The sequence below is a fragment of the Phaseolus vulgaris genome, chromosome 7 (assembly GCF_000499845.2).
Source record: "Phaseolus vulgaris cultivar G19833 chromosome 7, P. vulgaris v2.0, whole genome shotgun sequence".
Taxonomy (NCBI): Eukaryota; Viridiplantae; Streptophyta; class Magnoliopsida; order Fabales; family Fabaceae; genus Phaseolus; species Phaseolus vulgaris.
The window spans coordinates 30964840-30979008 of NC_023753.2; the positions used below are offsets into that span (position 1 = coordinate 30964840).

Genomic DNA, 14169 nt, shown 5'->3' on the forward strand with positions numbered 1-14169 from the left:
TATTTTTTTTGAAAAAATTAACCTTAGATATTTTACCCAATATTTGAAAAGATTCCTGTGACCAAAATACTGAGAAATACTGAGAAATAATAAAAGAGAAAAGAATGGTGAAACTTAGTAGAGTTAACTGAGGAGCCCTATTTGTTCTCTTCCTTCTTCCTCACCAAAATCAAAATATTATGATCAGCATTTGTGAATGCATATATAACCTTTCACCTTCCTTTTTCAATTTTCTTTTCTCTAATCTTTAATCAACCTTTTCTGATTCCCTCACTTTTTACTTCAGACCCATTCTCTCACTCAAATTCGTCACTGGAGGAGGTTTCGATTATCTTTTCTCTCTCAGTTGAGTTATTCTTGAAATTTCCTCTTCACCATTTTTCTCCCTTTTGTTTTTTCGGTGAAAAGAATGTTGTTTGTGTTTCGAAACGGTTTTGTGTCGCTTTCATGTTTTGATTGTTGGAGTGAGCTCTTAAGTTTCGGCTTGTAAGATTATCAACGTCTGCTGTGTGCGAATACTCTGTTGCATGTTCTTTTGGAGGTTTTAGTTAGGGTTTTATTGTGACCGCATGTGTAATGTACATGGTGTTTTTTCAAAATTTAACTCAGGTTTTCAGTGGGTTTCTGTGTTCCTTCACTCATCTTATTGCACTTAAACTTGTGTTCGCTGTCCTTTTTCCTCCCCTCATTTTGCCTGAGGAGCACGCATTATGTTCATTCTCTCTCTCTCTCTTTGAATTTCAAGAATAGAGTTGAAAGATTACGGAGATGGGGAAGTTGAAAAGTTCACTTGACTCATTGATTCCTTAGGTATTTTATTGTAAGCACAGGAACCTAGAAATGTTCATATTCTAATGCATACTGTAGTCTTTCTTATTGGTATGGAAAGTTGTATTTCTATATCAGGATTGACAGTTTTCTTATCATTTAGTTTCCTTTCGTAATTGTTGTCTGGATTTTTACTAATGTACCTAATTCTTTTAATTATTGAAAAGCTGAATAGCTAATATTTCAGTGTTCTCCGAGCCTCTTCTTTCGAAGTCACTGCCAAAAGAATGTTTTGATCAAATAGCTTAATTTCTCATAAATTATGTTTGTATTTCCCTGTTCAGAAATCTTTGAAATTGGGAATCTGTGGGAAAAGTAATTGCTAGCTGATTATAAATGGCACCCAATAAAAGAGTGGTAGCGGCCTATCGTGCAATGGGAAGTCTTGGAATTGATGAATCGAAAGTGAAATCAGCGTTAAAGAAACTCCTGAAAGTGTTTGATAAAAACTGGGAACTTATCGAGGCAGAGAACTATAGAGTTCTAGCAGATGCTATATTTGAGGAGGACGATAATACGGTGTGTTTCCCATTTTATGTGTTGTCTCTTTACACATGTGCATGCATGTTCTGTTTCTTCTGCATGCTTACTTCCAGTGTTGGATCCAGGTGCCCAAACTGAAAAAGAAAATCCAGTCTGACGATGTACACAGCACTTGTCATTCTTTGCCTTCCTTTTCAAACAACCAGGAAGATGAGACAGAGAGTGAAGAGGCTCAAATGCATAATGAAAGAGCACAACCTTTAAAAAGGCTGCGATTAAGAGACCAAGAGAGTCAGCCTTTGCATCCTCTGACTAACAGTGCCACCAGCCCTCCTTCAAAAAGGCCTAAATTAGAAGATAATGCATTACACCAGGGTTCTTTTGGGAAGAAACCTCAAAACAAACCAGAGTCATCTGATGGGAACCCAAGGATTGAAGCACCGTCACTTCGACTACCAGATGACATTGTTGACAAGGGAAAGCAGCCTGCATCAACCCAAGTTTTGCAAAGAGGAAGAAAACTTACATCTGGAAGATCGTCCCCATCCACACCATCTAAAGAACCAACAGTTGAATCGGGGAAGTTTCTGTTGCCAAACAACATGATGCCTCGTACTCAGGCACTTATCATACCCAAGGATGAGCCTATTGATGAAGTGCCTGATTATGAAATGCCCATTGCAGTGATTCCTCCTGGTATTGGATGGATTATTCCCCTCATTGATGTTTTATTCTTTTGTGTATAGTGGCATGGCACATTTTTGGAACTGCTATGTTTGGATTATAGTTTGCAAAACGTGGCTTTACTCGTCTGACACAATTTTTTTTCCTCATTTCCATAGCCCAAAAACATTTTCAAACACAATCTAACCATGGTTTGCCAAACATGTTAGTTGTGGTTGAAACTGTGTCTGCACTCACCAAATCTCAAGGTTTGGGGTTTGCAAACTACAACCAAGCATGGTGCAGTATTAGTATTGTGTATTAGAGGAAAATTGTTTTCTTACTTAAGTACTGGAAAAATCTTTAATGCTACCATACCATCCATCACAAGAATATAGAAGACAATTTGCAAATTTGTTTTGGTGTTTGCATAATTGCAATTTGCATTACATTTGTTTTCAGTTCAACTGATAGAAGTCAGCCATTGGCCACTCTATATGCTCTAACTGGCATAAACAATATCAAGTATTTTCTGTTTGATGTGCTTCTAGATCCTATTTTTCTGTACACATACATAACCAGGGTTATTTCTGCCTCAAATATTTTTTTAATAATTATGTTGTCATTTCTTAATTATTATGTTGCCAATTAACATTCATTATGTAAGAGGTTGTTTAATTGTTTTTCTTCCTCTCAGAACCATCAAGCGTAAGGGACTCGTCATTGAAGAATGGTGTAGCTGGAAAGCATGTTAGCCATGTTACTGTTACATCATCAGAATGCAGAGATGGAGTCAGAGATGAAGATGCTAGTCCTACCTCAAATGAAGAAGCCACTTGTAATGTAGAGATAGCCTCATCAACTCTTGGAGAGGTAAAACTATCTTTGAGCTGCAGCTCAGCACTTTGGGGATCAAAATTTCACATGCCTAGACGAGATGAAATTATAGAAATGATGGAGGAGAAATGCCTGTTTTCATATAAAATCGCTGACCCAAATTTCTCTGTTATGAAACTGTTGAGGGATCTATGCGATTGCATGTTGGAATTCGGAAACAACTCTAATAATGATCCAGAAGAAAGTTCTATACTAAGATCTAATGTTGATGTGTCGAAGGAATCACAGGAACCTGGCACACTGGATGTGGTTAGAAACAAAGATTTGGATATGCTTTCTGATGTTTCAAATGGACCCATCAATGTTAGTCCTTCTGCTGCAGTGGCTTCTCCCCAAAGTTTCCTTCTTCTTGCTGACCTGAATGGTGTGAATGATGCTGTCTTGGATTCCAAGATGGACCAAACAACAAATGATTTTTCACAATGTAATGTCAGGAAGGAGCTGGAATGTCCTATCTCTCCCAATTCACATAGTTTAGTGATTGTTCCACAGGATCAGCTAACAGCTGATGATATAAGGTCTTTTTATGATATTAGTGACCTTACAAAAGGAGAAGAAAATGTTGAAATTCCTTGGGTGAATGAATATACTAATGATTTCCCACCATCTTTTAACTACATACCCCAAAACCTTGTGTTCCAAGATGCTTATGTTAACATTTCTCTATCACGTGTTGGCAGTGAGGACTGTTGTTCAACTTGTGCGGGAAATTGTGTCTTGTCCATACCCTGTGCTTGTGCAAATAAAACTGGTGGTGAATTTGCATATGGTTCTCGAGGCCTACTGAAGGAACAATTCTTGAACAGTTGCATTGCCATTAGTCGCAATCCTCAAAAACATTTCTTTTATTGCAAAAATTGTCCACTTGATAGAATTAAGAATGATGGTGGTTTAGAACCTTGTAAAGGACACTTAAAAAGGAAGTTTATTAAAGAATGCTGGAGCAAATGTGGCTGTGGGAAACATTGTGGAAATCGGGTTATCCAGCGAGGAATGACTTGCAAATTGCAGGTGAGTGTTTAAGTAATCCTTTCACTTGTAAACAAATGGTTTTTTCTTGCATGTCGATGGACAATTTATTTTCTTAATTTATATCTTTTTTGGGTGTTGTGAAACTGTTTTGTCTAATAAATCTATGGAGCATAGGTGTTTTTCACTTCAGAAGGTAAAGGATGGGGTCTTCGTACCTTAGAGGACCTGCCTAAAGGTGCATTTGTATGTGAGTTTGTTGGAGAAATTTTATCCATTAAAGAGTTGTACGAGAGGAACATGAAATGCACTGGAGAAGGGAAACATACATACCCAGTACTACTGGATGCAAATTGGGATTCAGGACATGTGAATAACAAAGAAGCTCTATGCTTGGATGCAGCTTCCTTTGGCAATATTGCTAGGTTCATCAATCACAGGTATTGAAACCCTACTGCTCTAACTTTGGTCACCATGTGTTAAGCAGATAAACTTTCCTCTTTATAACATGTCTATGAAAATGTCAGTTTTTTCTCAGTAAAATTTCTTATTACTATATTTCTATTGACATTACTTGATCGTGCTGTTTATTAATAATAAATAATTAATGCTGAGAAAAACTAAAGACAAATATTCATTTATATAGTTGTTCGATTTATTATTTGTATAGGCAAATATATTTACATTCATTTTTGAAATCTGATTCTTCATTAAAGGAATATGCAACCTAATCATAATAAGACAATTGTTGTTGGTGGTTGGCTTTCAACTTTGCATTCTCAGAAGCAAATAAAACCATTATCAGGAAAATGTTATCAAATATGGTTATTATTTACGGTTTATATAACAAGACAAATAACTAGAGTTTCATTTTGATGCATGTAGTTCACTTTGGGGTATATGTCATCAAATTTAACTATTTATGGTTTATATGAACAAGATAAGTAACGTGAATTTCACTTTAATACATGTAGGTCACATTGTTTGTAACGCATGCCCTTCTAATTATCCATGGGGAAAACATTTTTTCAAATAATTGTTATGAATAAGAAATATTTCTGTGTAGATAAAATGTGCAAATAGAAAAGCTCAAACATAATTAGGTTAGAGTGGTCAAATAATTTAATCCAAGTACTGAATATGAAGATAGTTTGATACTTGTCATTATGTTCTTTGTAGTTTCAACTTTCATTAAAGAGTGTCTAAGCACACATTTGACACATTATTTGGAAATTGAAAATTTAGAAAATTTAGAAAAATTATAGTAATCATATTTCATTTTTTCAGATGTTTTGATGCAAACTTGGTTGAGATCCCAGTTGAAGTTGAGGATCCTGGCCATTATTACTATCATGTGAGAAGTTATTAAATCTCTCAGTTCCATCTGTAGTTTTTAGTAGCTTTTTTTGTGGTATGGTGGACTACTGAATATCTTTCTTACCGATGTTTTTGTGTTAAAATGGCAGTTTGCTTTTTTCACTTCTAGAAAAATATCAGCACATGAGGAGCTAACATGGGTGAGTAAGTTTGTTAATGTAATATAAATATCTTCAATTCTTTGTGATGCATATTAATTGCCCTTTTTTGACTAGGAAGCATGATAACAATGACTATCAAAGTCGAGATAGATAATTTTTTATATATTCATGGTAGACATTTTTTGGTAGTTTTGTAGGTACTGGCTTAACCAATGCCATGCAATATAATGTTTGGTAAATGGTTATGTAAATATCTTTAACTTTGTTGGGCTTGTTAGTGTCTCAGTTCAAGCGAATTAGCATCAGCCATCAAGGTTTGGATAATTTGATTTATTCATTGCAGAAATTATTTGGTACTTGTTTATGGCTATTGAATTAATTGGGTAGTTGGCAGGCAGACCATTGAGAATGGTTATACTGATCTGTGTTTTCTCATTTTCTAGAGTTCACTATATGCAAAATCATTTAATTAATCTTGGAATCAATTTTTCTCTGTAAAAGCTAATGTGTTTCTGCAGGATTATGGCATTGACTTTGATGATCATGATCATCCTCTCAAGCTGTTCCAGTGCAGTTGTGGCAGTAAATTCTGCAGGCATATGAAGAGGTCAAACAGTAAGTGTATTCTGCAGCTATTGTGTCACTCATCTGCAAATTTCTTTACACTTTCCAACACCAAAAATGTGTCTTTTATCTTTTATTTATGCTCCCTAATTTGTTGCAGTATTTTTTTTGTACAGTCTATTTCATGTTTCAGCGCCATAAGCCAGCCTATAATGATAATTATAAAATATGGAGCTCCTTTCTGTTTTGGTCTGGGGTTTTGTTGGATAGTTGCTATTCTTCTTTCAGTACATCTGTATCTGATCTTGGTCATTTAATATGGAACCATATTACTGTTACTACAACTACCACCACAACCATCCCTCCTTTTTACTCACCTTCCCTCAGTCACCCTATACACAAACCAAAAATCAACATTTTTTTATGGTACTAACCCCTTAGATTGGCTATTCCAGGCTGATCATTTTTTCCAATTTTATAATATTCTCAGGGACTTTGGTTTAAATTTGGTTGCTTTCTATATGAGGTGATTCCCTCTATTGGTTAAAGTGGATGTATCAAAATCACCAACTCAGTGACCGAGTCTCATTTGGTCGAGCCTTTAAACTTTGTTTTGGCCCTTCTACATATGTCAACCATCTGGCTGAGTTATTTAAACTTCGTCAAACGGCATAGTCATTGGCTACCCCAACTGTCCCAACACCTATTACCCCCACCACATCCTCCTCTTTCCACCCCATCGCAACTAATTGCATCCCTTCCTAATCCAATAAAAAAACTTACCTCAACCCAACTCCAAGAGCGTGGAGATGCTGGATTGTGCTACAACTATGATGACAATTTTCTCCAGGTCACAATTGCACAACCATTCATTTTCTCCTTTTGTTGAGTGAAGACACCTCATCATAATACCCTACAGAAACTTCCCCAAACACTTTCCCTAACTTAGAGACAAATGACCTTACTCACATTCACCTCTCTTTCCAAGCTCTACCAGGCACTCCTTCCGCCCATACTTTTAAATTTGAAGGCCACATTGCTCATCTTCTAGTTCCTATCTTATTAGACACAAACAATTTACATAACATATTGCAACCTTGTCTAGCCCTTCACCTCCAACTTTGCACCATTCCTATCACACCTTTCTTAGTCACAGTTGGAAATGGAGATCGAAACCAATGTTCTTTCCTTTGTCCTAATGTTTTGGTTTCTATACAAAAACATGATTTCTCCATTCTACCCCTCAACTTTCTTTCAAATATTTCCCCAATTACCCTCCACAACCATGCTTCCCCCACCTATATTTCCCACCTTTACACACCAATGTCGTAGTTTCTATGCATCTTCTTACGTTTCAACAAAACCTCTCTCCTACCCATCCTCAAAACCCTACCCACCAATTGGATATTTACACACAACTAAAAACATACCACAGTTTTTGCCCTTCCTCATGGATTACCACCTCACCGACCTCATAATCATATTCCCCTTCTTCCCTAAGCTATCCTAGTCAACATCGAACCCTACTGCTACCCACATGCTCATAACACAAACTATGACCTCCCTTATTTGGGAAATGGCAGAAGAAAGCATCATCCGCCCCAACAATAGTCCTTTCTCATCTCCTGTCATCTTAATAAAAAAATGGCACTTGGCATTTTTGTGTGGACTTCAGGGCACTAAACACAATCACAATAAAGGATCAATTTCCTATTCTCACAATTAATGAATTATTGGATGAATTAACGGTTGCCGAAGTGTTTAAGCTAGATCTCCGATCAGGGTACCACTAGATAAGAGTAGACCCCAGGGATTGCCACAAAACAACCTTTAGAATATTTGATAGGCATTATGAGTTTCTAGTTATGCCCTTCTTATTTACATTATGCACCCTCCACCTTTCAAGCAGTCATGAATGACCCTTTAAGACCACATGTACGCCACTTTGTCCTAGTTTTTTTTTTTTTACATTCTCATCTGCAACTAGTCTATGCCGAACACATCCAGCACCTAACTCATTCTCCAATTGCTAGAGACTTAAGGTATCTAAATGTGTTTTTTCAACCACCAGGTTTCTTATTTGGTCCATCTTATTCAAGAAGGCACGACCACCCCAAACCCAGACAAAATACATGCCATTATGCTTTGGCCCAGGCCCACATCCCTCACCAGTCTACTTGCATTTTTGGGTATCATGGGATTCTACACAAAATTCATTCGCTGATTTACTAAAATTACCAAAGTTCATACCTTTTTACAATTAAAGAAAAATTTCTTTTGTAGCAACTTTATGCTGGGTTATATTGCTGCTGATTTCAAAACAACATTTTAAACAACAGTTTGATTCGAGCATTATGCAAAACTCGTTTCTGAGGGGCCATAACGATGAATTATTTTGGATGCATGTTAATGGTAGAAAACTATGTAGCGAGAATGGGGGGCTTTTTTGTGGCTACGCATTTTGTTTATTCAAATATTTGAGGTATTTGGTATGAGCTTTAGTTGCTATTGTAACTTGTAATGTCGGTAATGAATTCCTTTCTTTTTTGTATGTAGGATCTAACATATCTGCGTCAATTTCCGAATGACAAGTCCTTTCTCCGTAGAGCCAATTTTGATGTCTCACCGCCCTTCGACGAGTTGTGGTGCCTTTTTTTGGTTAGTGGATGGAGACCTTTTGTACAGATCTTTGAAAACTATTATGGGCATTCATGGCCTACGAAAGTAAAGGGTTGTCGTTCATTTTGGGACTTATTTTGATAAACTTATTACGAGGTGTTCAAACTTCGAAAAGACAAAAATCGCTGTTAGCGAAAACAAAAAGGTTAGGCAGTAGTGAAGGTGAATATGTAGTTTATACTGTAGCGCATAGAGGGCTTGTTAATATTAACGTAGTATGTGTTGGAATTCCGTGTTATGAAATATTTATTAGAATTATATGCCTTTTGTTTGAAGTTATTATTCTTACTATTTTGTTAAAAACACTTTATTTATCTGATATCTTTACACTATCATTTTTATCTCTTTTTAGTATAGAAGGTCATACAAATGTACTGCACGCCTATTACGTTGTATCGGTGAGCAAAATATTGTTAGTGTACTTGAAAGACGGGTTGGTTTTTTTATCTAAATTAATTAACCGGGATTTTAATTTCAATTTAAATAATTATATGCAGTGTAATTTCTGTATATAGTTTTTGTAATGGTAGTGTTGCTAACAGTTGACGATCTTTGATAAGGTAAACTGTTTGGGCGTTTTAATTAAATTTATTAGTTGTTTTAATACTACTGGTTAATCTTTTTGACGACGTAATTGATATGCGATGTATATGGGATATTCTTGTTGTATTCTCCCGCAGTAGAAGATAGCAGAGGTTTTGACCGGGGACTTAGAGAATCATGGATGACACTGTAAGCTGAATGGATTTATATAGCATTAGAAACTAATTTGGAGCTGCATAGCAAGTGCAATATAACATTCTAGTAGAAGTGCTATACTGTTGCATTAATCGAAAGAAACATTTCTGTTGTTTAACTAATAGAAATGATGGGTGATTTTGGTTTTGCTCTGGGTGGTGGTGATTGGGGTTTCACTGATGTCTATTTTACAAATACCGGTGTTGCTGATGACAGTGATTCCCTTCCGTGAGGCCTGCAAAGGATTTGGTGCTCGGAAGTAGAAGGCATGACCGGTCTAATGCTCCCTGGGTTCAGAGGAAAAAGGACTTTGTAGTAACCATCCATAATTTCTGTAAAATTGCAAGTAGCTGCCACCTTCGGAATCTGTCAATGGTTATTCAGCACGAGATTACAATCAACATTACCCAACCGAAAGACAATCGAAAATCCTTAAAATGAACACGTTATTGCATGCATGTACCTGATAAATGTCACGCATGTAGGCATGTAGATTGGTATACTCACAGAGCTTCTTCTTGGTGCATTTAAACAAAACATTATACGCAAGATCAAACCGAATGAGAGTAGTAAACAGACATATATCCACAAGGGTCAATTGATCTCCACACAAGTAACGGGAATTAGCCAAGTGACCCTCCAACTCGTCCAGTGTACAAAACAACTCATTCACCGATCTATCATACGCTTCTTGGCTCTGCGCAAATCCACACCTGCAAATCCAAAAATTCTAGATTCAACACACCAGTAAAAATTGTGATCTCAACTCTCAATTCTGAAATCCCCACTCACCTATAAACCCCGTTATTCACATTGGGATATATGATTCGATACCATTCCTCAATCTGTTCCTTCAATTGAGGGGGCGAGAGATCCATTTCTGGGTTCCCTGCCACGCTATTCAACCCGGAATTTAACAACTGAATAATATCGTAGCTCTCGTTGCAGACAACGTCCTTCGAACCCTTATCCCACAACATCGGCACTGTCGATCTCCCATCATACCCACCTCTCCGAAGCCCATAAACTTCCTTCAATGTTTTGCACCCGTTCGCCTTATCCAAACTCGGCCCAATCGAACCCGAATCAGCCCCACCCACCCGTTTGAACTCCCACGACCCGTCCATCCCCGGCGACGCAACCGACACGGCCACGGCCTCTTCCAACCCCTTCAGCGCCCGCACTATGAGAGTCCGGTGGGCCCACGGGCACGCCAGGCCCACGTACAGGTGGAGGCTGCCCGGAGAAACAGGGCCCAGGAATCGGAATTTGGAAGCGGGCCTCGAATACCCGCCGGAGGAGTCGGAGGGAGCGAGCTGGGACATCATGAGCCCCCACGTGGAGTTCCAGGCGGTGCGCACGGTGGCCACGAGGATCCCCGGCGGAAGAGACTGGCCCCAAAGCAATTTTGTTACCGAATTGAGCAACGATGAAGATGTGAACTTTGAATTGGTGTTGTCGTTGTTAAATGACATCCTTAGGCTTCCACGGATATCGTGGCGGGAAGGTCCGCGCGGAAGATTCACCAGGAGAAGGGAAGAAGCAGAACAACAACTAGTGCACGACGACATCGTTTTCGAACAAGGTCCTTACGAATGCAGATGTTTTTAATATTTTTTTTTTCATTTTTTTCTCAGAATAAATTCCAGCTCTTCAATGTGTTCTCGAAGTTGATTTTTATAAATGTTAAAATTTTGACATTTTAAAATTTAGTTTTACCACCCTCAACTTTTTTAAAGGGAATGATTTTTGTAGTTCATATTTTCACTAAAATGAGAACACACCTTTTAGTATTTTTTTTTTTGCTAAAATATGTTTCTTTCTAAAATGATATTTAAAAAAAAATAATGGGATTGTCGCATTTGATAATCTTGTTTTTTTTATTTAAAAAATCTTTATAGTTCCTATATTTTACAGATTTGCCTTTTTTTTCTTCTATAAGTTTATTTTAACTGTTTTAGTCTCCAAAATATTGTTTTGTACTTTTGCATACAGCAACAGCTGTTAAAATTGTTTTAAATATTGTTCTAATAATTTTAAAAAATATATCATTATTAAAATAAATTTTGAAATTTAGATTCTAAGATATTTTTTTTTAAATATTTAAGAAAACCACAATATAAAGGAGAAAAATAGAGTAAAAAACAACTGCGAAAAGAAAACCGTGTTCGGAGTGTTTTTTTGAGCCCAACATGACAAAGCCCAGCCCATTCAAAACCTAAAACCCTATTCGTGTCACACATATATATAGAGGGATACATAGGTTTGAGAAGCCATTGAGAGAGAGATGTCGAAGAGAGGGCGCGGAGGATCAGCGGGGAACAAGTTCCGCATGTCACTGGGTCTCCCAGTGGCGGCGACGGTGAACTGCGCTGACAACACGGGAGCGAAGAACCTGTACATCATCTCCGTGAAAGGGATCAAGGGTCGTTTGAATCGTCTTCCTTCGGCATGTGTTGGCGATATGGTCATGGCCACCGTGAAGAAGGGGAAGCCCGATCTCAGGAAGAAGGTGCTGCCAGCTGTCATCGTTCGCCAGCGCAAGCCTTGGCGCCGAAAGGACGGCGTTTTCATGTACTTTGAAGGTACATTTATTTCTACCACTCTCCCTATTGATCTTTATTTCCTCTGTTTTTTATAATTCTGTTTTGTTATGTGTTGCTTCTGCATTTATATTACGTTGAGTGCCCCTTTATTCGATTGGGCTTTCTCACTGCGAAGCATATAGTTGTGAAATTGCCAGTTTTAAACAACATGACGTGTTCTTTTTCTTTGCATAGTGTTACCTGTCTGCTGGTAAATCCCTTCATTTAACCCTAAATTTGTACTTTTTTTTATGATGGGTAGTTAGTTCCTAGATACAGTGAATATTTGGATGTACCTCTTGTTGTGGAGTTCCCATTGCAATGACTTATTGGTTTAGGGTTTATGGGAAAGTTATTTCTCATGTTTTTTTTTCTTACACTTTTTGCTTTAACTGGGTAATCTGTGCTTATTTATTCTTCATTTTATGTTTCTGCAGATAATGCTGGTGTTATTGTCAATCCTAAGGGGGAAATGAAAGGTATATTTTCTTCTTTTTCTGTTATGTTTGTATGATAACAAAATGCACTGCATGTTTAGGCTGTTATGAGCATGCTTCCACTTATATGATTTGGTTCAAAAGGAGATAAAGCCACATGTGATATTTGCCTTCATTTTTTTCTTTAGACCTTAGTTGTTGCTTGTACTTTTAGTAATTTTGTTTTCACTTTTGAAATTTTAGGTTCCGCTATCACTGGTCCAATAGGAAAGGAATGTGCTGATCTTTGGCCAAGGATTGCTAGTGCCGCAAATGCTATCGTTTAAGTTGGAATTCCTATTAAGTCAACTTTTTTTCCTCATTGTAGAACTTAAATTTGCCTCAGATTTTGTTTTAGCTTCAAATTGGATTCCAAGTGATACAGTGTTTTTTTATCCTTTCGTAACTTATCAGCAAGAAACCTTTTGAATAGACGAGATTAATTGGTAGTTGAGAATTTTGTTATTGTTTATTGACCCACTTTTAATGTGTTTTATCTGTTGCTTGCGTGACCTGTTGTTTGTGCTTCAATTTGTCATTGTTTTGATTTAGTTTTTGTTACAGAAAGAAAAATTATTGAAATTAATTCAAAATTTGGTACGATGCCAGACACACATTGAGAAATTTGTTGTGTCAATTTCTAATTTCACGTACAGTTCATGTTTGGGTATGAATTGTTAGTTCTTAATTGAATAATGTAGTTGTTTAGTATAGAAGAAGGGTGGAAGTGGTAGTTGAGGCTAATTGAGATAGGATAATATGTGTGATTAGACAAATATTCTTATAATTTATGATATAGGATTAAATAGGTTGCATAGATGGATTATGATTGGCGATGTGAAAGTTGTTTGTAGTAAAAATTTTGTTTATTAGTTTAGGTCTGTATGTGGTTTGATATAAAATTCATTAAAATATCCTAAACTGGAACTCGTCCTTATACTATACATATTTCTTTTTAGTATGTATAAATCTTTTTAAATGTCTAAGAGTTTTCACATTCAGCAATAGATAGCTTAAACCTATCTGAAGAATAAGTCCTCATTTACTTTAATGCTATTTAGATTTGTAAGGGTAGTGATTTTGTGGGAATTAGGTAGGTCAAATACCTATCTATATTTATATATTTTTGTATTATGTCCTCTATTTTAATTAATATTTTTGAAATATTTTATTTTATCTCTTGGTTCCTTAATTTAATTTTAATCGTAATAACTAACATGTTTTCTATTTCGTAATAAGGTGTAATTAATAGAATTAAACTAATGTTCATCATTTAAAAATGTGATGTTGTCTGGTTTATCGGGTGAGACTTGAGTAGTGTTTAGAAATCTCAAACTTATTTTGGTCTGTTTTTTTTTAAAGTGGCATTCTCTAATATTCATTCATCAATATTAATATTGAAAGATGGCATTAATAATTTCATTTATTTTAAATTTAAACAAAATGAGAAATTTTTTAAAATCCCTTTTATCATTCAAAATATTATTTTAAAAGAAAGCAAGAAGGGATTTAATTATTTCATGTAAACTTGATGAAATATGAATTATTGCGTTCCAAGGGGAGGATTTGGGTAATCAATGGACTATTCGAAAGATGGCAGAAGCAGCAAATGAATGTGTATAATCAATGACTCTTAGTTATAATTTTCTCTTTCATCCTCTTTTCTTATTTTCCCTTACTCTTATGCATTCTATTATGACATTTAAATTCATCAGTATCTTTCAAATAGTTTTTAACCTTGCATATCTTAAATAAATTACTTTAAACTATAAAATATACACAATTAATGTAAAAAATAACAAAAAGAAT

The 14169-nt window shown here is 36.2% G+C and overlaps 3 protein-coding genes and 1 non-coding gene across 6 annotated transcripts; 3 read left to right on the forward strand and 1 right to left on the reverse strand.

The window, feature by feature from the left end:
* Nucleotides 1–71: 71 nt before the first annotated feature.
* On the forward strand, nucleotides 72–8836 carry LOC137829944 (probable inactive histone-lysine N-methyltransferase SUVR2). 3 transcript variants are annotated; one of them, XR_011084115.1, is made up of 10 exons: nucleotides 118–345; nucleotides 1113–1347; nucleotides 1437–2007; nucleotides 2672–3882; nucleotides 4018–4280; nucleotides 5128–5194; nucleotides 5307–5357; nucleotides 5508–5632; nucleotides 5837–5933; nucleotides 8439–8836. XR_011084115.1 is itself a non-coding variant. In XM_068636975.1 (9 exons), exons 2-9 carry the CDS (start codon nucleotides 1165–1167, stop codon nucleotides 8468–8470), a joined length of 2475 nt encoding a protein of 824 aa, XP_068493076.1. In that variant the 5' UTR covers nucleotides 72–345; nucleotides 1113–1164; the 3' UTR covers nucleotides 8471–8836. The 3 variants fall into 3 exon arrangements, 2 of the variants coding, with proteins under 2 accessions (XP_068493076.1, XP_068493077.1); XM_068636975.1 differs by lacking the exon at nucleotides 5508–5632 and having other exon boundaries at nucleotides 72–345; XM_068636976.1 differs by lacking the exon at nucleotides 5508–5632 and having other exon boundaries at nucleotides 118–810.
* Nucleotides 8837–9286: 450 nt separating this feature from the next.
* LOC137829945 (uncharacterized) lies at nucleotides 9287–10870 on the reverse strand. The gene is made up of 3 exons (XM_068636977.1): nucleotides 10092–10870; nucleotides 9763–10012; nucleotides 9287–9665 (listed from the first exon to the last, which is right to left on the reverse strand). Exons 1-3 carry the CDS (start codon nucleotides 10868–10870, stop codon nucleotides 9483–9485), a joined length of 1212 nt encoding a protein of 403 aa, XP_068493078.1. The 3' UTR covers nucleotides 9287–9482.
* Nucleotides 10871–10932: 62 nt separating this feature from the next.
* Nucleotides 10933–12840, forward strand: LOC137829946 (large ribosomal subunit protein uL14x/uL14z/uL14y). Its single transcript, XM_068636978.1, has 3 exons — nucleotides 10933–11884; nucleotides 12322–12363; nucleotides 12565–12840. Exons 1-3 carry the CDS (start codon nucleotides 11587–11589, stop codon nucleotides 12645–12647), a joined length of 423 nt encoding a protein of 140 aa, XP_068493079.1. The 5' UTR covers nucleotides 10933–11586; the 3' UTR covers nucleotides 12648–12840.
* On the forward strand, nucleotides 11957–12103 carry LOC137830810 (small nucleolar RNA snoR137). Its single transcript, XR_011084282.1, has one exon. It is a non-coding gene; the product is annotated as a small nucleolar RNA snoR137 (small nucleolar RNA).
* Nucleotides 12841–14169: the final 1329 nt, after the last annotated feature.